The sequence below is a fragment of the Nannobrachium achirus genome, assembly GCF_963921795.1.
Source record: "Nannobrachium achirus genome assembly, chromosome: 20".
Taxonomy (NCBI): domain Eukaryota; kingdom Metazoa; phylum Chordata; class Actinopteri; order Myctophiformes; family Myctophidae; genus Nannobrachium; species Nannobrachium achirus.
This window is the reverse complement of record NC_137827.1, coordinates 9,189,263-9,216,266: the sequence shown is the minus strand read 5'-3', so window position 1 is coordinate 9,216,266 and position 27,004 is coordinate 9,189,263. Positions and strand designations below refer to the sequence as shown.

The 27,004-nt window shown below is 42.8% G+C and overlaps 1 protein-coding gene across 2 annotated transcripts in view; it reads right to left on the bottom strand.

Annotated features, from left to right (window-relative positions):
* Positions 1 to 11,307: 11,307 nt before the first annotated feature.
* mipol1 (mirror-image polydactyly 1) overlaps positions 11,308 to 27,004 on the bottom strand; it is a 102,467-nt gene continuing 86,770 nt past the window's right edge. For both annotated transcript variants that reach the window (XM_080750726.1, XM_080750727.1), the window contains exons 13-14: positions 23,545 to 23,814; positions 11,308 to 11,539 (exon numbers count right to left, since the gene is read on the bottom strand). In XM_080750726.1, the coding sequence (XP_080606852.1) occupies positions 11,473 to 11,539; positions 23,545 to 23,814 (337 nt within the window). In that variant the 3' untranslated portion in view covers positions 11,308 to 11,472. The remainder of the gene's footprint in view (positions 11,540 to 23,544; positions 23,815 to 27,004) is intronic.

The following is a 27,004-nucleotide window of genomic DNA, read 5'->3' as shown; positions in this document are numbered from 1 at the left end:
GAAATAGGTGTCCTTGCACAGCTGATTGTACCGTCGGATTGCAAGAACAAAGACATCAGTGTCCGGGGACTCAATGTAGAGCTGTGTTGCCCCTCTTCGGACAGCATCCAGGCTGTGCAGGATTATCCTTGTGTCAGCCTCTTCCTGTGAGCTGTGGAGATGTTTTACATCGATATAGTTTGAGTGGACATCTTGCCTTGACGTGATTATGAAAACGTTGGGTTTCCCCTGGAAGTGACCAGTCTCTGGTCGAAACATGTCGGCTTTTTAATATGAAATAAAGCTGTTCCTCCTTTTTAAACTTGAGTGCCTGGATCACCTTTTTCTTTTTGAGCGGTGGTCACACCGTCTCCATAGCGTGGCCGTGTGTGTAGGTATGTTTGTTTGTATGTGGGTGGGTGGGTCTGTCTGTCTGTATGTAGCCTCAAGCCTGTGGTGTAGTACCTTTTATGACCACACATGTTAAGGGAGGGGCGCTGTTTTCAGGCCAGGCCAGGCCAGGCACACACACACACGCACACACACACACACACACAGGGGGGGGGGGGGGGGGGGGGTAAACCACCGCTCAGTTCACACGGGTGTGATTTTTCTTTTTTGATTTCCCCTGGAAGTGTTGGAGGGCTTTCTTAGCAGACAGTCAGCTCATCTTTGGTGTGGATACCTGACAAGAACTGTTTTTCAGACACCTTCCCTATCGGTGTGTTGTCTTCCACATGATAAGTGGTAGGGGGCTTGCCACCCTGGCGTCGTATACGCGTGGCCTCCTTCAGTGAAGATGCAATATCATAGCGGTCAAATACTACATGGGTCTCACTATGTTCTTTGGTCTTCCTGTCCAGTATGGCTATGAAGTGGTCAGCCCACTGGGAACATATCTTGATCCATGATGGCTTTCCCATTGCCTCTACCAATGCCATTCCATCTATGACACTTACACTCTTAGATGGCAGGGGACAACGGTCAGTGGCAGCACTCTGTGGTTGCTGATCAACACCAACGTCACCAGTCCTCTTCTCATTCTGCAGCTCCTTGAGAATGGTCATGAGCTTGCTCTTGTCTGTGTAGGGCCGAAGCTCACCAGTCACTGTGGAGAGAGCATGTGGTTTGGCAGTGAACTCGTGCTGGCCAATGGCTTCTTTGAGGTTGATCTCTGACCGTGATTGAGCAACAATCAGCATTCGAGCAAACAATGACCTGTCATCCTTCAATTCCACCACCTGGTCAGCGAGCTTGTGTTTCACAACTTTTCCTGCACTCTTCCACATCTTCAGTTGAACCTTTTTCATTCTGGCCCAGACACTGACTTCATTTTTGTTAATGCGCGCTTTCACAAAAGCAACATAGTTCTGCTGGCCAATTTCGTCTTGGCTGCATACATCTTTCTCCACGTGGGGTGGCATCACAACTTTTGTGATGATATTGGGTAGGTCTTTGCCATCATATGTTAGAGGATTCAAAGATGACTTGATCACATGCTTCAATCGAAGTACATTCTTTTCCTGCCTTGTCCAGACAGCAATGGACAAGTCATGGTTTTCCTTTTGTTTCCTTTTGTTTGTGTGCCAGCCATCTGGCATGCTTCTTCAGCAAGTCTACTCAGCTCTGGTGCGACCAGAGAAGAACCTTTCCCTAGCACTAGCATTCTGAGTAATGCCCACAAAGCCTCCAGTGACCTTCATGATGCGATTGTGATGTGTCCAAGCAGCATCATTCAGGTGTTTTCAATAACTATGATTAGCTTTATCAGCTGTGATCCCGAAGCACAGTTGCTTGACTAATTATGACAAGAATTAATCTATGGATATCCTAACAGAAAAAGAAACAGGTAATTTCCTACTTTCAGACTAATTAATAAATCATGTATGCAGATTATACTAACCAGTAAGACTCCCTAATCGGGAGATAAGCGACCGTTGGTCGCTTATCTCCACAAATAGGCCAAAAGTTTGTTTTACCAATTATTACACTCTATGTGAACATTTACATCAACAAATCCCAAGTACTATGCAGAACGACCCATTTCAAGTTTTTAATGTACAACAATATTTAGAAAATAGGTCTACAAGCTGACAGTCCTCGTCCCTTATATTCCCATAGGTTATATGGAGATCTCAGTGTTTGTCAGTCCTTGTTCATTTATGCCCATATATGGACATCTCTATATCTACTGTAACAGTCCTTGTCCCTTTATGCCCATATATGGAGATATCTTAACTGTAAGTCCTTGTCCCTTTTATGCCCATATATGGATATTCCTGATGTCATCAGTATATGAACATATATGGGCTTTCTGATATGCCCATATATGGAGATCTCTTAACTGTAAGCCCTTGTCCCTTTTATGCCCATATATGGATATCCCTGATGTCATCCGTATATGCCCATATATGGGCTTTCTAATATGCCCATATATGGAGATCTCTGTATCTCCATATATGGGTATAAAAGGATACTTCAGGTCTGACATCAGGTTTGTTTATATTGGGTTGCTAGGTTTGACATCACAAACTCTATGGGCCATCTGACCTAGAAATCTATATTTGGGCATAGATGACTCATCGTAACCTCATCACACGTCGACCGCACGTGTGACGTGCGGTCGACCGCACGTGTGACCGACGGACGGCCGGTGGAGGTTTTCATACTAAACTGCGACCTTACGGTCGCAATGACAAAAGGTTGCATTTACTTACATCAGGATAGGAATTTCTGGACTTGTAAACATACTCAATTAGTCAATAAGAGTCTCAGATTATCTCTCCAAAGTCAGCTAAATGTGAAAAATGAAACGATTTCCTGATTTTCAACTCGTTTTTGCATAATTTAAGCTGATTATGCTAATTATGAAAGGTTGTATGACTTCACAATGGTAACATATGGATTTCTGGACCTCACAAACATGGACTTAGACTCTTAGATCACCTTTATAAGTTACCTAGAAGCAAAGTTATTGCCATTTCCCGTTTTTGGCAATTAATTGGCTAATTATGCTTATTACACATGCTAAACCCAAAAAGAAAAATTGAAGACATGTTTTTTTGGCATTGTGAGAACCCCAAGAATGAAGATATACATGTCTCCAACAATTATCATTCCAAAATTACAACCAGCAGAATCACTTGATTGGCTCCCCCACTACTACCTAATAAACTCCTTGATGCGGAGTAGTTTTGCTTTTGAAAAATTTGTTTGGTACATGCATCTTTTAGTCCAACTTTTAGCGACTGGCAAGACTACACGAGGCTACTCGAGCATTTTAATAGGGATTGTGGAAACAAACGGGGGGAACCAAATCAAAGCGACGCCGCTTCTTCTAGTGGTTTCCGCGCTCTAGGCGGAAACCAAACGGCCTGTTGTGAACGAACACCAGGCTAGGCGAGGTTAGAACAAACCTAAACCTACAGTATAGGGTTAGGGTTTCTAAACCTAAACCTACAGGCCCACAGCAGAAAGATGAACTTGTCAGTCACCACTTTTCTGCTTTTTACTAACCCTGTTCCCGCCAGAACGCCTCCGGGGAGGTGTGTGTGTGTGTGTGTGTGTGTGTGTGTGTGTGTGTGTGTGTGTGTGTGTGTGTGTGTGTGTGTGTGTGTGTGTGTGGTCAGCATTGTGGACAGGGAGGATTAACACATCCAGAAACACAGATTGAGACGACCGACAGGATTAAGAGGCCAGGACACCCAAGTTGTTCCATCGCCATGGTTACTGGGCGGAGCGAGCGAGAGGACGTGTCTCTGTGTGTGTGTGTGTGTGTGTGTGTGTGTGTGTGTGTGTGTGGGAGAGAGAGAGAGGGAGAGAGAGAGGGAGAGAGAGAGAGAGAGAGAGAGAGAGAGATGGGACCCACTTGTTCCAAACAATTCACATGATCAGAAGTGGTAGGATCACACATCCACACACGCACGTGCGCACACACACACACACACACACACACACACACACACACACACACACACACACACACACACACACACACACACACACACACACACACACACACACACACACACACACACACACACACACACACACACACACATCTGAAGGACACTCTGAGGACACAGGACAGGAAGTGGATGACGCTGGACATGCGATGTCTTACGTAAAAAGAGCGTAAGCAGAACGAAAACGATCAACTCATCAATCCGCCTGTCAGTTACTAGCATGCAAGACAGGAACAGAGAGAGAGAGAGAGAGAGAGAGAGAGAGAGAGAGAGAGAGAGAGAGAGAGAGTAGGGCTGTCACGATATGTCATTTTACATGACTATTAATTGTCACTCAAATAATTGGCAATTAACGATTTAATTGTGTTTTTGTCGTTGATAATTACATTTCTGTTTGGCTTTTAGGCTTTGAAGTTGTACATGGTAGATATGACACATAACCTAAATATACAAAGAAATTACTGACATATTTGACAACTTTATACTTAAAAAAGAACATTGATAGTGGAAATAGCCGATCTACAAGCTCACAACGCGTCGCGATGCGGCGCGTTGTGAGCTTGTAGATCTGCTATTTCCACTATTTTTGACCTTTTTTTAAATATATGAACATTTTTCAACATGGAAACGATTATGACGATTATGAAAAATAATCACGATTATGTCAAAAAAAATCACGATTAGACGATTATGTAATAATTGTGACAGCCCTAAGAGAGAGAGAGAGAGAGAGAGAGAGAGAGAGAGAGAGAGAGAGAGAGAGAGAGAGAGAGAGAGAGAGAGAGAGAGATTTTCCTTCAATAAACCAAATCCATAAATCTAAAGAATAGTGAAAACAGCAGATATAGTTTGTATATATTATCGTCTCTGTCGGGTGGAAACCTCATATGTCCAAAACTGTTGCTTTTCAGGAATTCAAACGCGCCAAAAGTAGCAGATCTAACAAGCTGGAAACGCGGTGAGATCTGCTTGTAGATCTGCTACTTTTGATGCTTTTGATCAAGTAGGCCAGGGTGTTCATTACACAGAAAGTTAAAATACAGAGACAAGTGGTTTCTGCCGACAGCAACCATATTGCTATATTTTACTGTTAAATAGGGTTTAAGTTTATAATTCATTATGGATTCTTTGTACGTTTTGGTCCCGAATGAGGCACAGAATGTATCTGTTGGGTCTTCAGATGAAAGGTTTTGGAACAGTCACATGCATGCAAATGCCCCCTTTCCATGCCACCATACCTGAAGGCAGCATTCAAGAGAATTGCCTCGTTCAAACTCTCCTGAACTTGAACGCAGCATCTTATGTTGAAAGAATTGCCCTCTCTGTGTGGAAATCCATGCTTAGTTCAGTGTGGTATCATGAACCGAAAATAGCCGACCTCCAAGCTCACAACACGTCACAGATTTCCGACATTTTCACCAAATGGTCCTTTAAGAAATGTCAGCCCCTGCCTCTCTAACATTCTCTGCACGTTCCTGGTACGGAGAGAGAAGAGAGAGGACAGAATTTTAAATGGTGATACTGTTGCTATTTGTCTCCACTCACACTGTATAAGAACAATTATGACATACTGTACATAATTATTACCGCATATAGTAGTACACCCGACCAGTAAGATATTTATTCCATTTCATTAATGTGACTTTGATCTCCATCGTAATAATTCAGAGCTTCTCTGAATATTGCCTTCAACCGGCTTCACCGTGACCTACAGGAAAGAACTTTAAAAAGTTACATTTTAATAACGAGAGAGAGAGAGAGAGAGAGAGAGAGAGAGAGAGAGAGAGAGAGGGAGAGCGCAGGCTAATTTAGTCAGATTTGTCACTGGCGTGTCTAAATTAATATCAGAGGATAGTATATTTTTAAGAAATCAGGACACTTTATCGTCCAAAACCCTGAATCAACACAAGGGCTGAAAGCTATTTTATCTGCCTCTAAATGGAAAGTTTGCTAAGTTTTCAAACAAAACGAATGAACACTTGAACACAGTCGGATGCAGCAGCTGACCAAAATGACCTCCGTGGATTTACTGAAGTAATGTGACCCATCTAAGGATCTGACCTTTGCACTGCTTACTATTGGTTGATTGTGATGTCACTGATAGGATCTGACCCTTGTCAGGGACGTGCTGGCCATAGGGAAAAGCGGGACAACTCCCGAACGGCCGGTTCATTCCCGGCCGGCCATTAGGAATAAAGAAAAAAAAAAAAAAATGTCGACCTTCGTTCCATTTTGGGGGCTGGGCAGCCATCACTGTCGGGCAGAAAACTTCTCCAGGTTTCAAAGTTGTACATTTTGTCACAAAGCAAAGCCCTGCTTCATCATACAAGGCTGTCGCACAAAAGTAGTGAAAACAGACGATCTACAAGCACACAACGCCTTGTGGTGCGAGGCGTTGTGTGCTTGTAGATCGGCTGTTTTCACTAGTTTAAATCATTTTTAAAATGATAAATACAAAACAAACGGTTTTGGACATACAAGGTTTCCACCCAACAACGACGAAATATAACTCATGTAATTGGCCCACTGGCTTGTCACTTGTCATGATCTGAAATGGCAAATCTTTGAGTAGCAGCAGCGCTATAGAGAGAGATTTCACTCTATCATCTCCAACTCTTTTTCCCGGGCTGAATCAGGGGCCCAGCATGTCCTTAACCCTTGTTTTCCTTCCTACTAGTCCATTGGATCTGTGTGATTCATATGTCTAGTCCAGGGGTCTTCAACGTTTTCAGGCCGAGGACCCCTTTAGTTGAGAGAGAGAGATGAAGCAGGGACCCCCACAACCTTTTCATAGATTCCATATAGTTTCATCGTTTGACAGCACAATCATCAGTGTATTTTGGATTCATGTCAATGTGTGTTTTCAGATATTTAACCACTTGAGCCGTCATTACCCAATAAACTTGACCTTTTACTCTGTACTTAGTCTGCTTTTTCTCCCCTCTACACCAAACCTCTTTGCCGAAAATAGCCGATCTACAAGCTTGTGAGCTTGTAGATCGTCTATTTTTGGCTACAGTTATATGGACACTAGGGTTCAAGTTGTTATAAAAAGGATTGGAAGATTTGGAGGACCCCTTGTAGTAACTCTGAGGACCCCCTAGGGGTCCTGGACCCCCTGTTGAAGACCCCTGGTCTAGTCCATTTAGGACTGAGGCCTAAAAACACCTTCTAAATCCTCCTGACCCAAGTTTTCTGAAAAATATCAGATATTTATTAAAAGATTACAAAATCATTATGTTGCTATATTGTCACTGTCAGGAAAAAAAATTGTATTACAAAAACATATGTTTTTGTAATACAAATTAAAGCGTCGCACAAAAGTAGTGAAAATAGCAGATCTACAAGCACGGTTTCCACCCGACAACGACGATATACTGTACAGAGCAGCAAGAATCCGTAAAGGGGTTCCTGCTTTGAAAGGAATAGTTATAAAATCTGCTAGATAACAGGGTCAGATAAAATGACTAGATGGCAGCAGAATAGGGGTGTAACGATATAGTAACTGAATAGAAAAGTCGATTTTAATTTTCAGTGATCTACTACTGTATATCGATATGCAAAAGCATATATCGTATCGTTTGGCTGGTATCGTATCGTTTTAAAATGCTAATAATCGGTATCGAATCGTTTTGCTATGCAAATAATCGATTGTGTGGAAACTAAGTATTTGTGCCTTGCAGTTTAGCAGTTTTAAGAGGGAAAATTAAAAAGTTGTGTCTAATTACTTTTCCATTCCATATAGCTACTCTTGGTCTATCGATAAAATGTGTGTAATCTCTGTGCTCATGTCAAGGTGTGGGTTTGTCCATGTGTGTTGAAATATAATGACCATGTATTTGCTAAAGAATCACAGTATTTACTTATTTATATCCATAACAATACATTTTCCCCTTAAAAAACCTGCTCTATTGACACGTTTCACACAGATTTAACTTCTTTGCTAAATAGTTACTATATCGATTTTAAATCATTGAATCGAATCGTATCGTATTTCCATGAATGAACCAATATCGTCAGGGACCGGAACGTGCTGGGCCCCTGATTCAGCCCGGGAAAAAGAGTTGTAGAGGCCCTCATTGCACGCTATAGAGAAAGATCTCTCTCTATAGCGCTGCTGCTACTCAAAGATTTCAGATCATGACAAGTGACAAGCCAGTGGGCCAATTACATGAGTTATATTTCGTCGTTGTCGGGTGGAAACCTTGTATGTCCAAAACCGTTTGTTTTGTATTTATCATTTTAAAAATTATTAACTAGTGAAAACAGCCGATCTACAAGCTGTGTGCTTGTAGAACTGCTGTTTTCACTACTTTTGTGCAAACAGTTTAATTTTTACTTTTGTGCAAACAGTTTAATTTTTTCCTTATGGCCGGCCTGGACCGGCCGGGAATGAACCGGCCGTTCGGGAGTTGTCCCGCTTTTCCCAATGGCCAGCACGTCCCTGAATATCGTCCATGTATCGTATCGTGATGAGTATTGTATCGTTGTTCAAATGTATCGTTACACCCCTTACAGCAGAATGATCAAACAGAATAAAACCGATTCTCATAATTGTCTCCAACATGTTTATTCATACAACATACATAAGCCACTAACAGCAACACTGATTGTTCAACGCATCAGCGGGAAATGGATCAATACTTTGTTGATTATCAAGAACATATTGAGTATGATTATTTAATAAAAAATAAAAAATAAAAGACAGTTTGGGTAAAAGCACCATTGTGGGTAAAGTCAAAAGGCTTCATTAGAAAAACGTTTCAAATGTTTCCTTTTGAAATCAGAGTTCACAACTGTTTTTAATTATGTGTAAATTGCTGTCATCTGTTCAAAATGCTTCAGAAATTAATTTGACTTGACAACAAAGGTCATTCCTCTACTTTCATAAATGTCAATTTAACAGCAACAGGAAACAAATAACGAATACCAGAAAACAAAGTCGCCCCAAACTGTGGCCTTAAGCTAGATGCAGATTAGACTAAAATTAAATCTGTGCTTCTAGGGGTCCCTGGAACAAAAACGTTTGCAATAGGGGTCCATCCGTGGAACAAAATATTTTGAGATGGGGGTCCACGGCCAAAAACACATTTTGGGGGTCCTTAACCACTGATAGGCACATTCTACAAATGTCTTCTAAATCATAACAATTTTCTGAAAAAAACGTATGTTTCCATCAGTGTTTCTCAAACTTTGTCATGTGAAGGACCCCCAGAATGATATGTATTTGGCCACGGACCCCCATCACAAAATATTTTGTTCCAGGGACCCCCCAGAAGCAAATATTTGATTTTAGTCTATTCTGCATCTAGCTTAAGGCCACAGACCCATTGGGAAACGAGTTTGGGGCTTGTTTGTTTTAGGGCGAGTTCTCCGGTTACCCAAATAACATATCCACAAGTTTCCGCGGGAGTTTACTGGAGACCATCGGGACCAAACTTCCGGGTTTAACAGCAGACATACAAGCTCACGTCGCGTCGCAGATGCAACCTGTTGTGAGCTTGTAAATCGGCGCCGGAAGCTCGGTACAGACGTCTGCGCAATGCACTATGGGGTGTTGGAAACTCGTGGATAGATATGTATATATATATATATATATATATATATTTGATAGAAAAACATGCACACAGAATGAAGTAACAATACAAACAGTTCATAAATGAACACAACACAATCCACACCAATTCACCATCAACATAAAAACAGAACATATAATAAAGCAACAGTGTTACTGATACATAAACATGACAGTGACTTCTCAGGAAGGATATACCGGAGACCCGGTCTACTATAGCAGTGGTCCTCAACCTTTTCAGGCTGCAACCCCCCAAATAATCAGATTTTAACAGGGGACCCCCCCCCCCCCACCCTGACGAGCACTAAGAGTTGAGGCATTACATTTTGTATAACACGGTTCTATTGTGAAAATAGCAGATCTACATGCTCACAACGCCTCACAATGCGAGGCGTTGTGAGCATGTAGATCTGCCATTTCTTTCTGCCTGTATTGACAATTTGGACAATGTTTAATTTGTCATTTCAGACGTATTAAAAAGTCCTTAAATTGTCACTTTAGAAATGTGCAGATAACCTCTATACACTTAAACCTTATGTTGGTTTGTTTACTGTTGAGGGAGAAAACAATGTTGCACATTAAGTTGATCAACTTGGGACCCCCCAAAATAATGTGGGGACCCCCTGGGGGGTTACGACCCACAGGTTGAGAACCTGTGTACTATACTAGACTAGATCTACTGTAGACTAGGGGCCCTATTTTCATCCATGCTAAACCCTAAACCCCTAAACTTTGCGAACTTTGCGATTTTTAACTATTTTGAAAAAGAAAAAGTTAAATACTTCAAATAGCCAATCTACATCGACACGTTGTGAGCTGGTAGAACAGCTTTTTGAACAATTTAAAAATCTTTTTCAAAATAGTAAAAAAAAAAGCCAAAGAAGTTTAGGGTTTTGCATGGACGAAAATAGGGCTCCTAGATCAACTATAGACCAGGTCTATAGAGACTAGATCAACTAGGCTATAGACCAGGTCTACTAGAGACTAGATCAACTAAGCAGGGGTTCCCAAACCTTTTTGTCTCAGGGCACCCCATAAATATTTTTTTAATCCGAGGCTCCCCTACATTATAATTTTCACTCCCAGCACCTTATATTTATAGCATATCGTCGTTGTCGGGTGGAAACCTTGTATGTCCAAAACCGTTTGTTTTGTATTTATCATGTATAAAATGTACTAAACTAGTGAAAACAACAGATCTACAAGCACACAACGCCTCGCATCGTGAGGCGTTGTGTGCTTGTAGATCGGCTGTTTTCACTAGTTTTGTGCGACAGCCTTGTATGATGAAGCAGGGCTTTGCTTTACCAAAAGACACATTTGAAACTTGGATATACGAGGTTTCTGCCCGACAGTGACGATATTTTAGTGATTATGTTGCGAGGAAAACGTTGAGATAATAGCCATTTTGGTTAGAACGGGCTGAAAATAACTTTGTACTTCAAGTTAAAAATGATACTAAATCTTTTTTCAAGTGTCCAAAATAAATTCCAAATATTATCAAATGATCTCGCGGCACCCCAGGGTGCCCCGTCACCCACTTTGAAAACCTCTGGTCTAGAGACCAGGTCAAACAGGTTTACCCAGAAACCCTGTGTAAAGAATGAACTTTGGATCACACAGTTAAAATGACAGACAGAAAGAAAAATATTTTAAGAAAGGGAGCCAAGAAGACTGCAGAGTAGGGGGGGGGGGAGAGAGAGAGAGAGAGAGAGAGAGAGAGAGAGAGAGAGAGAGAGAGAGAGAGAGAGAGAGGGGGCCTCATCAGGAATGAGACGTATTCCTAACCACTGTTTGAACAGCGGAGGGCTCTGTGTGCATAACCCTGGGGAGAGGAGAGGAGAGGAGAGAGATGAGAGGAGAGAGATGGGAGAGGGGAGGGGAGGGGAGGGGGGGCTGGGGGATGTCAGAAGAGGTGAGGAGGAGTAAGGCACCACGTGTGTGAAGTCACGTTCAGATCACTGCCCGGACGTTCCCTGTACCCACTTTCTTCCTTAGCACCTCCACCAGCCGTTCCAACCTGAACGCAGGAGAGGAGAGGAGAGGAGAGGAGAGGAGAGGAGAGGAGAGGAGAGGAGAGGAGAGGAGACTGTGAACCACAGAAAAGGTGCAAACATGACATCATATCGCATTATGTCTAGGGTACCAAGCCGAGGGCCACAACATTGAATTATGTCGAGGGTACCAAGCCGAGGGCCACAACATTGAATTATGTCGAGGGTACCAAGCCGAGGGCCACAACATTGCAGGGGGGCGACGGTGGCGTTCCCGCTACTCCAGCGACAGTTCAGATATCATCGTTGTCGGGTGAAAATCTTGTCTGTCCAAAACCGTTCGTTTTGCATTTATCATTTTAATGATTTAAACTAGCGAAAACAGCAGATCTGCTGTTTTCACTACTTTTGTGCAACGGCCTTGTATGATGAAACAGGGCTTTACTTTGCGAAAGAACGTACACATTTAGAGATACAAGGTTTCCACCCAACAACGACGATATTGTTGCTGCTCTTATACCACCATTATTACTGGGGTTGGGTTAGTGTTGGGTTGGTGGGGGCCAGACAGTAGCCCCCCGCCTATTGGGGAACCCTGTCGTACGCAATGACGAATAATCTCAGATCAATACCTACCTGACCTACTGTACCAGTAGAACAGATATACAGTATAGTGTGGATGGGGGAAGGGTTCCACCCCATTCAGTGCTTCAAATACGAACAATAACACCTCCAGATCCCCTCTAAACCTCGCTGGGAATCAGTGAGGAGAGGCCACTGTAAAGTAAACATGGTCCCGCTTTCAGCTTCCACTCAGGGGCTCCTCTGTACGGAGAATTGCAATAGTCGAGGTGGGATGCTATGGGTATTGGTTATATAAGAGTATGGACCACTATCGATATCATGGAAGGACTTATTACATGTTTAATCATTGAGAGCTGGTTTGAGCTTTGATTGATTGCAGTGGCGTCAGTTCAGAAAAAGCTAAGGTATGGCAACATGACTGGTGTCTTGCACACGCGCCGACACCAGTCACCAGTCAACCAGACACCAGTCAACAGGCATGATACATTTATTAAGTAGTACATTCTTAACTCATCGGACGCCCACGAGGTGTCTACACGCCAATCTCTTTGATGTCTCTGGAGGCCCACGACGCGTTGACGTGTTTATTGTATTTACAGTATTAACTTTATATCTCACCGTTAGGTTGGGGCTGCGCCTGGATGTAGCCCATTAGCCGCTAGTCGCTAGTCGCTTCGAGTCGACGCTGAGAGCATCGCGCGGCCGTTTTTCTCCGTATACTCCAATGCATTTCCCCATCTTTAAAGCCCTTTATCTCCGATGTTTGTTTTATGGCTAAAACTGTGGCCGCGTGCGGCAAAATGTCCAAATTTTGATCGGCAATGAACAGCTATGATCAACACTGGCCCATACAGTAAGTTACACAATAAAAATAATTTTGTAAAATTTTGCATTTGTAGTTATTTTACTGTCATTTAACAACATAATAACCAGAACAGATAGACAAAGAGACATTCATGGATTTATATTTAAAGGTAACTTTTATTTTCCCCCCTGGACCCAGGGTATGGCAGCTGCATACCGCTGCCATACCCAATTGACGCCCCTGTTATACAATAACGCTAAAAGGATAACGCAAAAATGTGTATAATCGATAAAAACAAGTGTTTTTGGGGTGAGCTATTGCTTTAAAGGACACATCTGCACTAAATAACATATAGGCTCATGATTGGTGATGATTTGGGGAAGAAGAAATGTATTGGTGACCCTGTCAAGCCTGGCTCAGAGTCTGATTAGTTTAAATCTGGCTCAAATCATCCGTCACCACCGAGTCATTTAGTCTGGGAAGTTCAATCTCACCCAAGACCGGTGACTAGAGATGGGACGATAAGCGATATTATCGTTTATCGTGATAAAAAAACACTCACGATAATCGTATCATGGAGATTACATTTATCGTGAAATCGTCCGTCATGCACTGGGATCAATTCACCTTTTATTTGACGAGCAGCATATCCGGTGCCATTTAAACCCTCTATTGTTAAAATGTATAATATACGTACCTTCTTTTTTTCACTCTCTACCAAATCTCTTTGACAAAAAAATAGCCAACGTACAAGCTCACAACGTGTCGCAAGTTGTGAGCTTGTAGATCTGCTATTTTTTGGCAAATGTTCCGACCCAGGAGAATGGATGTTGGGAATATTTTGATTATCACGATAATATCGTAAGTCGCGATTTCTTTGGTCACAATAATCGTGATGTGACCTTTTCATATCGTCCCATACCTACTGGTGACCAGACAGACAGTAGGAAGACTAACAGACAGACAGACAGACAGTAGGAAGACTAACAGACAGACACAGTGTGCTGCTGGGATCTGATCCCAGACCAGCAGGGGCTAGAACCACTACACATGCACACACACGCGCACACACACGCACAGAGGAGGAGAGGAGATCTATCAGAGGTTTTTGTCAAACGGCCACGCCCCCAGTCACTGCATCACCAACAGGCTCGAGATGCAGAATGATATTGTCACTGTCGGGCAGAAACCTCGTATCTCCAAGTTTCAAATTTGTACTTTTTTCACCAAGCAAAGCCCTGCTTCATCATACAAGGCTGTCGCACAAATGTAGTGAAAACAGCCGATCTACAAGCACACAACGCCTCGCACCGCGAGGCGTTGTGTGCTTGTAGATCTGCTATTTTCATTAGTTTAGTTCATTTTTAAAATGATAAATACAAAACAAACGGTCTTGGACATACAAGGTTTCCACCCGACAACGACGATATGATATGATATGATATGATATGATATAGTACTTTATTGTCAGTTCACACTGAAATGTGTCTTGCGCCACAGCAGCCATGTATGCCAAACATATATACAAACATTTGACACAAAGAACAAAAAACAAAAACAAGACAGGATTACATACATAAGGATACTACAGACAAGAGCAATGTCCACAGCCTAGCCTACCTCTGGCTAAACTCCTGATTAAGCCTTAAAGTGGACTGATGGACAAAGGACCTTTTTAGTCTGACCTTATTGTATTCTGGAACACCGTATCTCTTTCCTGAAGGCAGCAGCCTATTTTCTCTATGCAACACATGGCTATTGTTAGAGGTAATATTTCTTGCCAACCTTAGAATGCTGTTATCATACATGGATTTATATAGCCTCTGGAGTGGTTGTCCAAATATCTTTGAACAAATGTTCAGTTGTTGTAGCAGTTGTGACTTTAGGGCTGCAGACAAGCAGGGAGGCAAAGTGTCAAACCCGTCTCAGTAGTGCACGCGAGTAGCAGGTCGCGCGTATAGAATAGAAAATGAAACACTTCTTTGGGAAATAAAACTGTGCGATTGTATCATTTGTTATCTGTAAATAAATATGTTATTCTGCCAAAGTGCAGTAACTATGCAAGTAATATAAAGGCTAATTGTGTATGTGTATTAGGGGTGTGTGTGTGTGTGTTAGTATAATTAATTACAAGATATCCATTAGATAAGGGCTGCTAGGTGTAGTTCATAATAATTTGTACTTTAGTTCAGAGTATGGACGGGAGCAAATTTTTGTGTTTATGTGTAGCAAAATGTTTAGGGGAATTAATGTCATTGGCACCATGCCAAGTGCAATGTTTATTAGACGTGTGTGTTTGTATTTGCATTATTTGCAACATATCCATAAGGTGTTTAGTAGAGTACAGTAGTTGCAACATTTTCATTTGCAAGCTATCCATTAGAGCAGAGCTGTTAGTGTGGCAAAAAATCTTTTTTTTAAGATACTAGGGTTTTATGCCTTTGGGGGAGAGATATGGGGAGTGTCACGCAGCAAAGTTAGTCGGGACACACAACGCCAAGGTCACACTGAGTCTATGTGTGGTATGCACCTGGACCGGCGATAGGCATCAATAAGCATTAAGCTTCTGCCTATACTTTTTCGATACAGATTAAAAAAGAAATGAAAAGAAATGTGACTTGTAATGTCTCATTGACTATCGAAATAAACTATTCATTCATTCAAAGGCCAGCGAAATTAGTGTTTTCAGTGTAGCAAAATGTTAGATCTCCTCCACGCACGCACGCGCGCACACACACACACACACACACACACACACACACACACACACACACACACACACACACACACACACACACACACACACACACACACACACACACACACACACACACACACACACACACACACACACACACACACACACACACACACACGCAGGAGATGTGGAGTGAGAGGTGAGAGGGGACAGGATAGGAAGGAATTGAAAAGAGGAGTTCAGGAACTGACCCTGGAATCTGTCCTCAAAATGACTGATTAAAAATCCTCATCTCAACCAAATTATAACGCCTCAGTCTCTAATAACCAACAGATCACACAGAGAGGAGAGGAGAGGAGGAGGAGACAAGAGGAAGTCTTTGAGATGAAGTTTTCTTCCTCTGTGCAAACACAAGGTAACAGGACCTCCTGCAGAGAGGCAAATTACAGCACAGGAGCCTGGGAGAGAGAGAGAGAGAGAGAGAGAGAGAGAGAGAGAGAGAGAGAGAGAGAGAGAGAGAGAGAGAGAGAGAAGAGAAACATTTCCCTCCACCTGAAGATGGGAGATTTAATGCGGTTTCCATCAAAAACCCATCTCTCCTTCATCCGTCTTTCCTCCTCATCCCTTCATCTTCAGATGAGCTGAAGACATGCAGAGAGGATGGATGGACAGATAGAGAGAGGGAGAGAGAGACAGAGAGAGAGAGAGAGAGAGAGAGAGAGAGAGAGAGAGAGAGAGAGAGAGAGAGAGAGAGAGAGATGATATCTCACCAGGAGGAAAATGGAAATGCATCTATTAAAAACCCATTCAGGCCGGGAACACATTTTGCTGTTTGGGAGGGGCTTACAGTACATGTACAGTATGTAGCAACATATTTGTTTTGTAGGCTAATTTCTGATTTAGCCCTATTCTATAGGTTAGGCCTAAATGGGTTAAAAGAAAAACAAGCTACAATCCGTAGGTTGTATACGTGCATTGCACTGACTATCTAGCTGGCTAAAGCCAGGGCTCCACTAGAAAGATTGCGTTGTGCCGGTGTCAAAAAATGAACCGGGACGAATTGGGTGTCCGACACAGAACGCAGCACGACGTCAGCAGTGGCGCACCCTTCATTGATTAAAAAGGGAACATTCCCTGCATGATGCTGACAAAATAATCAATCTAAACTAAACGATTTAAATGATTAGACCGATTTAAACTAAGTCTAAACTAAGGGGACTCGTTTTGGTGGTGCACAGCCTGATGACTACAACATGACAAAGTTATCTTGGGCCATATGTCAAATCGACCAATATTTCGAAACATAGCTGATAATAAATCAATGAGAGAGAGAGGGAGAGAGGGAGAGAGTTGAGAGTTAAGGTTTCCAACATTTGTGTGTGTGTGTGTGTGTGTGTGTGTGTGTGTGTGTGCGCGCGCGCGCAGGGACATGCTCACATGGGTGCCCAAATCTAGTGCCATCACTCCCACATGCAGAGGAGCTGATACAGAGAGACACACATACACACACACACACACACACACACACACACACACACACACACACACACACACACACACACACACACACACACACACACACACACACACACACACAGGGAATGAGAAAGAAGAGACTCGTCTGTGGTGTTAATGTGACATCCCTCCATCATTTCCTGTCAACTGTCCTGCTCTCTTCTTATCCTCCCCTCCCCTCCCCTCCCCTTTCCCTCCTCTCCTCTCCTCTCCCCTCCCCTCCCCTCCCCTCCCCTCCCCTCCTCTCCTCTCCTACTGTCCGTCCTCTCAGCCGTCCCACCGTCTGTCTGGTCGGTTGATAAATAATGTTTTTTAACACATCAGAGATAGAAAAATAGAGAGATAGAGATGATAGAGAGATACTGTAGATGGAGAATGAGAGTTGACAGTGTGTGTGTGTGTGTGTGTGTGTGTGTGTGTGTGTGTGTGTGTGTGTGTGTGTGTGTGTGTGTGTGTTTTGAATATTCTCCAGACACAGTATGTAACACCTCACTAGTGGCGTTTCCATAAAGCCACTTTTTGCGCATTAACGGCTTAATCGCAAAATGTTTTTATGGAAACACTTCAAAATGCGAATAAACTTTCATTATCCGCAAAAAAAGTTATCCGCTTAGAGGAGGAGGATTTTGAGCCTTTATCGAATAAACTAAATGCGCTTAAGTGAATGGAAACGGGTCAGGCAATACATGCGAATAGATGATGACGTTCTAGGTCCATTTCCTCATCCCCTGCCGCTTTGTCCATGGTATAGCGTTAGCCCACAAAACAAACATGTTGTTTGTTACACACGGAGTGACACGGACCATGTGTAAATTCCTCCCGTTTTCACCTCAAGCCATCGGTGGCGAGCGAACCCTTCCTCATCCCACGGTGTTGCGTGCCTGACGTGCCCAATCTACAAGCTCACAGGCACAGCAGCTTGCATCCACGTCTCCGCGCCGCGTTGAGAGCTTGCAGATCGGCCACCTGACCTTCAAGAGGACGCTAAAACTTGCACTGTGCAACTGCAGCGACGCGACCGCGGTTTTCCCGGTGAACCGGTAGCTTTATGTATTGAGAGGAACTCTTGCCAATTTCGTAAGAGACTCGTCGCCAATTGTATTTAAAAGTTATTTGGGGCCATGATGATGATAACACCTTCTTCCCACTACCAGACAGCGACCGAGTGACAGCAGTCAGACGTGCAGACGGTTCAGTGCTCAGGTTCGGTCTGATAAAAATCAGCCCGATCAACTCTTGCGACGTCGCTAATTCGAATGACACCCGCAAATGGAAACATGCTAAATTCGCTTTGTCTTAATGCGTATTTCTGATAATACGCTTCCCTAATTCGAATAAGTTTATGGAAACGCCACTAATGTGTGGACAGGAGAGGAGGAGAAGGGGGGGGGTTAGAGATGTTTCTTGGGGCCCTATCTTGCGTGCCTTCTTACCCCTTAACCCTAAAACATTTTACTATAGAGTAGTGAAGTGTGACGTAATTTACACATCCTACCTGGTTCGCGGTTTTCGTCTGCCATTTTGAATTCCCATAGACTTTTTTTCATATCGTGTCATATAAGAACTCTGTTCCAAACATAAACAAATTATCTCAGCGGTTTGACTCATATGGATATGAAGAATCAATTTACTGAATTTCCCTGAATTTACTGAATTTCCCCCTTGGGATAATAAAGGTATCTATCTATCTATCTAATCAACTGATGGTGAGAAAACGCTAATGTTACTGTCACGAATTAGTTGCATTTTCGCGAGAAACAAGCTTAATCACTTATGAGTGACTGACTATCATAAACCATACAGAGCCACCTCCCCGACAATATCGCAGAGACCGTTTGTTTATTTTTGGACCACAATGCTTATATGAGATGATTTAAGATGACCCAATGTTATTCTCCATAGAGAATTACTTCCGTGGAACCGGGGATGAGCGAGTCACGTCATGACTTCACTGTTCTATTGTCACCATTTTAAAATGTCTTTCAAAATAGTAAAACATGCCTAGAAAGTTTAGACATAAGGGGTAAGGCGGTGCAGTTTTAAGACACAAAGCAGAGGCAATATGGATACCAAGAACACTTGGTATCTCAACAACACTTGTGAAGAACGTCTTGGGGAGAACATTCTCTCAGGTTCATGAAAGCGCAGAATGTAATGCATCTTTATTCAGTTTAAGGCGGACTTGTACTTGAGGACATGTGTTGGACCACTGCAACTCACTGCTCTCGTGACAGAGGGAGCACAACTTTGGAGCAAACGTACATCACACATCAGGCCAGAGAAGGGAAAGCTTGGTTTGTAAAACGCTTATTAACTCCACAACAACTACAACAGTCGTATTTTGAAGTGGTTGTGGAAAGCATTCTGGGCTATTTAGCTGTCCAAAGTCAGCCACAAATAAACAAACTATGTATGGAGATAGATCTGTTTCTTATTCGTGAGAAGACAGTTCTGATGTTGTGCAGTTGTACATTAACTCATACCTCGCGATTTGTAAATACCTTCGTACTCTCTAGTGATGCGCGGGCCGACCCGGTGCCCCCACCCGCCCGCCAACCCGCCCGCGTGCGGGTGGGTGGGTCAAGGTTTGAGACTCAATATTGGCGGGCGGCGGGCGGGCGGGTTGTCACCACTCTCATGTGCAAAAAATAAATAAGAATAATCACCTGTTCTTATTTGCCTTTTATTCTTAATAAGAGTAGTCCTATAAGAATAAGAATATAACGTTTGAATACGAGCATGAGCGAGCGAGCATGTTTTAAAATGCGCCAGAGAGGAGCGAGGTTTCTCCTCCGCTCCTTGGTGCGAGGACCGTCCCAATTCCGCTCCTGTTGGGCCCGCGAACCGCATTTTGCCAACATTTGACACAACGTGAGCACAGCAGAAGAATGCACAAACAATTCAGCAGGATTTCACTTACCGTATGTGTCTCTGTCATCCACACAAGTCCGTTTATAGCTAAATAGGCCTACTTTGTGTCGGTTAAGTTATATAACCAGCCAGTCAACGGATACGATTTGAAACACAACTTTCGCAAGTGAGACGGATTTTTTGACTGAATGAACCAGCTCGCCTCGAGGGCAAAATCTCGATATTCCGACGGCCTGAAAGTCCAACGGCACGGAGATCCGAATCCGATGTCTCAGAGAGAGAGCCCCCCCCCCCCCCCCCCCCCCCCATGCGCAGATCGAGGTTGGCATGATTAAAACAATTAATTAATTAGCCTAAAAGCCAGCAAATAAATAGCCAGATCTGAGCACATATCAATATATAAGGCCAAATCTAATTAAAAAAAAGTATAAAAGCTATTTGAGATGTTTATAGATTAGAATCTTTACACACCTGCTCCCAAATAATTAATTATATAATTCCAGTTCACTGCGCATATATTATGTAGGTCATTTCAATTAAGCTCTCGCACTCAATTGTGTCAGCGCTCGTCTGAAAAGAGTCGAGCAGCTCCCGCCTCCCTTAGTTTAAACTAGGTTATAAAATGACATATAGGCTATATAGAATAGATTTTCAGCCAAGAAGTGAATGAAAACGTAGGCCAGTGCTTTCTTATTGTCCACGCTGGATTATTATTTCTTCAAATTGACTGCATCCATCCTGGATCACACAATAAGAGGTAACATCCAGGTCTTTATTATCCATCATGCTTTCAAATCAAACAAAGCAATCACTCATATGTGTGATGTGTGAGACCAAGTTTAACATCTTAAACATCACATGCTGCGCATCCTAAGTCAGCCGCCTCTCCTCCTCTTTCTCTCCTCCTCTCCGCTCTCATATAGGCTACTAAATTGAACAGCCTTTCGGACTTTAAGTCACTCGGACTTTAAGGCCATCATCTCTCCAATCTGGTGAATCAATAAACAACAGAATGTAATATTGTCCGTCTTTTGCTGTCTGCGCTGTATAAATATGATTGACATAAAACCTGAAACGCCATTCTTACCCCGACGATGCCCCAGAGAGAATGAACGTCTTTGAATGAATGTCTTTTAGGCTAAACCCCAATTTGAACAACACGTTTGTTTATTTAGCTCATGACAATATTGTGCTACTGTAAACCTTTCTGTAAAGCGACGTTGGGTACTTAGAAGAGCCGTATATAAAGATGAGCTATTCTGGAAATGATATACCATCTTTTTTTTAAATGCGGGTTGCGGGGCGGGCGGATTCGTTGATTTGTATATTGTTCTGCGGGGCGGGCGCGGGCGGGTTACGTTTCGTGCGGGCTGTGGGTCGTGCGGGTTATGAAAAAAACACTAGTACTCTCATATGCCTCTCTGTCTCCATAGACTTCCATGTAATTCATAGTGCACTGATAATGCCATGTCCATGCCTAGATAACGTGTGTGTACATTGCTCACAGCTTTCAAACAAAAAAATCCGAATGGAAATCCGTTCAGGCATTCATGAACTAGCAGCCATTATGTTTTCCTAAAATGTAAACAAAGATGGCTGCCATGTTTGAAAGATGGGGTTGCTATGGAGGTTAAACATGCAATTTCGCGATTGCTATCATGCCTACTACATTTTTTGGGGTCCAATTTTTTTTTGGGAAAAAAAAGATTTTTGTTTTTTTTTTCTCCAAAATTGTCAAAATTCTCGGGACTATCGGACCTGGCGGGGAGAGACATTAAAATATTCTCTGGACTATCGGGCCTAGCAGGGAATGAGTTAAGATTTGAGCACTTGTAGCTATGAATTTGCACACGCGTATGATGGAATCTGAACTAAAAAAAAAAAGAAAAGAAAAACGCGCTCGTGCCCTGCTCTACACACGTACGCATTTCCATTTACAATCTCAACTCCCTTTCTACGCGCTCGCAAATCGTCATTTACCCTTACTCAAATCAAGATCACAAGCACTCTCACTTTTTCAATGTCCCCTGCTCGCTTTAGCCAGATTTTGAAACGACATATCGATGAATATGTTTCAATATCGAGAGCAATGTTTAAACAAATTTGAGCAAGTGTAAATGACAATTTGCGAGCGAGTAGAAAGGGAGTTGCTATTGTAAATGGAAATGCGTACGTGTGTAGGGCAGGGCACGAGCACGTTCTTTTTTTTTTTTTCAGATTCCATCATACGCGTGTGCAAATTTATACCTACGAGTGCTCAGATCTTAATGTACAACTGCACAACACCAGAACTGTCTTCTCACGAATATGAAAAATAATGAACTCTTGCTTTTGCCAGATTTTGCAACTACATGTTGATGAAAATGTTGCAATATCGAGAGCAACAGTTTAACACATTTGAGCAAGTGTAAATGATGATTTGCGAGTGTGTAGAAAGGGAGTTGAGATTGTAAATGGAAATGCGTACATGTGTAGGGCAGGGCACGAGCACGTTTTTTCTTCAGATTCCATCATACGCGTGTGCAAATTTATACCTACGAGTGCTCAAATCTTAATGTACAACTGCACAACATCAGAACTGTCTTTGCAAAATTATGAAACATTATTACCTCCATACTATGTGGCCACGCCCACAGTGGGCACAGCCTGGTCCACAGGGGGTGTGGCCAGGAATAAGGTGAATTGGAATGAACTCTCATTACACTCAGAGGTGTAATGGCTGTTGAACGCGGTACCACGGCGTGTTGCCGCCTGGCCAGTAATCTTTTCACACGCACGCATGTACAGGTACGGTACGGATGTGCACGCTAGAACGCATGTCCCCCTTTCAGCTCCTATAATTTAATCACTGCATTCATTGAGAAGACTTTCAAAGACTAAAACTAAGCAAAAAACTCTAGTCATTTCACATACAAACATGTTTCCTACTACTATTTATACATCCATATAAAAGTTAAATGAATATTAATCGCATACATTACAGGAAAGTGCGCGTGCCGTGCATGTGACGTCATTAAATGACCGTCCACCCAAAAAAAAAAAAAATTAAGGTGGTTGCACACTGCACTGCGTGTTTTCGTTGCGTTTTGGAAATCCGAAAGCCGTAGGCCAGGGAGAGAGAGAGGAAAGGGAGAGAGAGCAAGGGACTCAGTGCAACAGCTGCGAAAATCGGAAAAAATCAACCCTGGTCCGAAAATAAATACGAAACGGGCGGCAGTGTGCAAACGTGATTGACATAACCGACGTGAGGTTGATTTCTTTATTCACGCGCTCCGAAATTCACTCCGATATTTGGCCCGAAAAACGCAGCAGTGTGCAAAGACCTTTACACCACTGTTTACACTGCTCTGGTAAGGTTTCAGCTCAACCAGCAACATGCTTAAATCAACCAGCATGGCTTTCTGGTATGTTTACTTATGGACCGTCCATCCCATCCCAGGCTTGACACCCCAACCCCAACCCTCAGAAAGGATAACCTCCAGGTAACAACTAACGGCAGGGTAACAAAAAAGAAAACTATTAGTGTTGTGTTTGATGGATTGTACTTGTCTACTCACTGCTGGACCTTGTGGTGGGCCTCCATCTCTGCCTGCTGGCAGCGTTGCAGCTCTCCCTGGGTCAGCTGCTGCTGTGTGGACATCTGCTGGAGCTGGGAGGACAGGGCCTGGTGCTGCTGGAGCTGGGAGGACAGGGCCTGGTGCTGCTGGAGCTGGGAGGACAGGGCCTGGTGCTGCTGGAGCTGGGAGGACAGGGCCTGGTGCTGCTGCTCCTCTGCTGCCTCTTCCTCCCCTCTAGTCGTCACACACATCTCTGAGGACTGCTGGAGGCTGAGGAGAAACGGGAGAGAGAGAGAGTGTTGTTTTTGACAGCAAATGTTGATTTCGTTTTAGTCATAGTCTTTTGATTAAAATGTCATTTAGTTTTAGTCATAATTTAGTCACCTAGTCTAATTTTAGTTGACTAAATATCATACGATTTTAGGCGACTAAATCTACAGTTGATTTAGTCAACTGAAATGTATTTTGGCAGGCCTTTTATGGCATCGTAATGACTGCTTTTACACTTGGTTGTGTGCTGAACATAGCAGGTCTACAAGCTCACAACGACGCGCTGTGAGCAACCAAACATAAAATAATCTTCTCCACTAGTCCCTCCCTAAAGTTTTAGTCTAGTTTTTATTTTGTTGACAAAATTGTCCATATATTTAGTCTTAGTTTTAGTCACCACAGCTTAGTTTAGTTTTTATTTAGTTTTCATCAGTCGACAAACATTTTTCATCATAGTTTTAGTCGACGAAATCAACACTGGAGAGAGAGGGAGAGAGAGGGAGAGAGAGAGGGAGAGAGAGATTGAATCGCATGTAGAATTGATCTTGCTTTTGGTTTTCCCACCATCATGTGACGTCAGAATCAGAATCGACTGGAGGTTGTCATCACAGATATACAGGTGTAAAGGTACCCCTTGTACCCAGGGACCTGATGTTCCCAACAATGTACCCCAGGGACATGCTGGCCATTGGGAAAAGCGGGACAACTCCCGAACGGCCGGTTCATTCCCGGCCGGTCCAGGCCGGCCATTAGGAAAATAATAAAAATTCGTTCCATTAGGAAAATAATAAAAATTCGTTCCATTTTGGGGGCTGGGCGGCCAACAAAGTAAATCATCACTGTCGGGCAGAAACCTTGTATCTCCAAGTTTCAAATGTATACATTTTTTCGCAAAGCAAAGCCCTGCTTCATCATACAATGCCGTTGCACAAAAGTAGTGAAAACAGCAGATCTACAAGCACACAACGTCGTTGTGTGCTTGTAGTTCGGCTGTTTTCACTAGTTTAACCCATTTAGGCCTAACCTATAGAATAGGGCTAAATCAGAAATTAGCCTCCAAAACAAATATGTTGCTACATACTGTACATGTACTGTAAGCCCCTCCCAAACAGCAAAATGTGTTCCCGGCCTGAATGGGTTCAATCATTTTTAAAATGATAAATACAAAACAAACGGTTTTGGACATACAATGTTTCCACCCGACAACGACGAAATATAACTCATGTACAATAATTGGCCCACTGGCTTGTCACTTGTCATGATCTGAAACGGCAAATCTTTGAGTAGCAGCTCTCTCTATCTATAGCACGCAATTAGGGCCTCTCCAACTCTTTTTCCCAGGCTGAATCAGGGGCCTAGCACGTCCCTGATGTACCCAATGTACCACATGCAGGCCTACCCTATGTGGTGCATGTAGGAAGCTCCAAACAACAGTCAATAGTGACAGCAGCAGAACATGTTTAGTTTTCATGGGCTCAGCCCACATACTCTGCTTCAAGTTCCCTGATTTTGCATAGCAAGCATACCGGTACATGCACAACATTCAGGGAACATCTCCGAACACGGAGCCCTTTTTAGGCCTAGAATTATTGAATGCTTTAACCAGTGAAAAATAGCAGATATACAAGCTCAAAGCAGCTTGTAGATCTGCTATTTTTGGAAAAAGACGTGAAAATGTGTGCAAATCTTTGAATGTATGTATTTTCAAAGCGAACGTTTGTAACTCAAATTTAGCTTCTGGGTGGTCCCTGGAACTAAATATTTTTGAGATGGGGGTCCGTGGCCAAATAAATATAATTTTGGGGGTCCTTCACATGAAAAGGTTTGAGAACCACTGACATAGTAGTCTCTCAAGAACAGACTAACTGAGCTCCAGTTAAGTGAAAAGGACCTTTTCTTTGACGATGGCTGGCCAGATTGCTGACATAGAAACATAGGTTTTTCAAAAAACCTTAGAAGGATTCAAAAGACATTTATAGAATCGGGTCAAAATTATAATTTTCACGATTTTTCAAAAATAGCAGATCTACAAGCTGTTGCAGCGCTGTGAGCTTGTATATCTGCTATTTCTCAATAGTTAAAGCATAAAATAATGATACACAATAATGTTAACTCCAAGTTTAACCGTATCCCATTTGTTGCAATACACGGTTAAATCTACTTTGAGATGAGTGTTGCTGACTGAACAGAGAGGTATTGATAAGACAGCGAGGGTAAATATGTGATATTGATGATCAGAGGTATTGATAAGACAGCGAGGGTAAATATGTGATATTGATGATCAGGTGACTGGTCACTGAATGGAGGTCACACTAACGACTGGGAGTTCTCTCTAATTAAACGCAAACATAGCGAGCGGTCCGAGGTCAAAGGTCAAGGGTGTATGAACCAATGAGGAGAGGACAATGAGTGGGGAGGTGTTAATGGGACGCGACCGAGTATTTCCCGGTGAGTTTAAGGCAGCGCAACGGTGGGGGCCGATGGGCAAGGAGGGTTGCGAGCTTATGAGAAAGAAACAACTAAAATAAGACCTTAAACCTGGCGAAAACAGTTGCGTGCATTAGCGGAAGATGACGATGAAGGAAACCATTAAATTGAGAACATTAAATTAACTTCTGAAAAGCCTACACGGCCTTAAAACATGGCAAAAACAGTTGCGTGCATTAGCGCAAGATTAGATGAGGAGAAAGGAAATCATTAAATGGAAAACATTAAATTAACTTCGGAAAAGGCTTCTAAGCCTACACTATTATAGGCTACTAAAAACTAGTGAACCGCGATCTTGCCACACGTGAATAATTGTGGTTGTAAACAATAACACAGACAGACAATATAAATTCTTAGTCTAGTTGAGGGAAGAAAAGGATATAATCATGGCCCCAAATAACTTTTAAATATCTTGCAATTGGCGACGAGTCTCTTACTAAATCGGCAAGAGTGCCTCTCAAGCTATATAACCTCTCCATCATCAGCAATAGTCAGTGGTGCGTGTTCGCCACACTCCCAAGCCCCCACCGTTGCGCTGCCTTAAACTCACCGGGAAATACTCGGTCGCTAATGGGACAGGATATCAGAATGCATTAAGCAGGTTAACACTGAATCCATTATTGATTCCACCTGTTTGTTCTCATTGGCATTTAAAGTACCAAAAGTAGAAAGTACTCACTATACAGGATGTCCCATTTCAAGT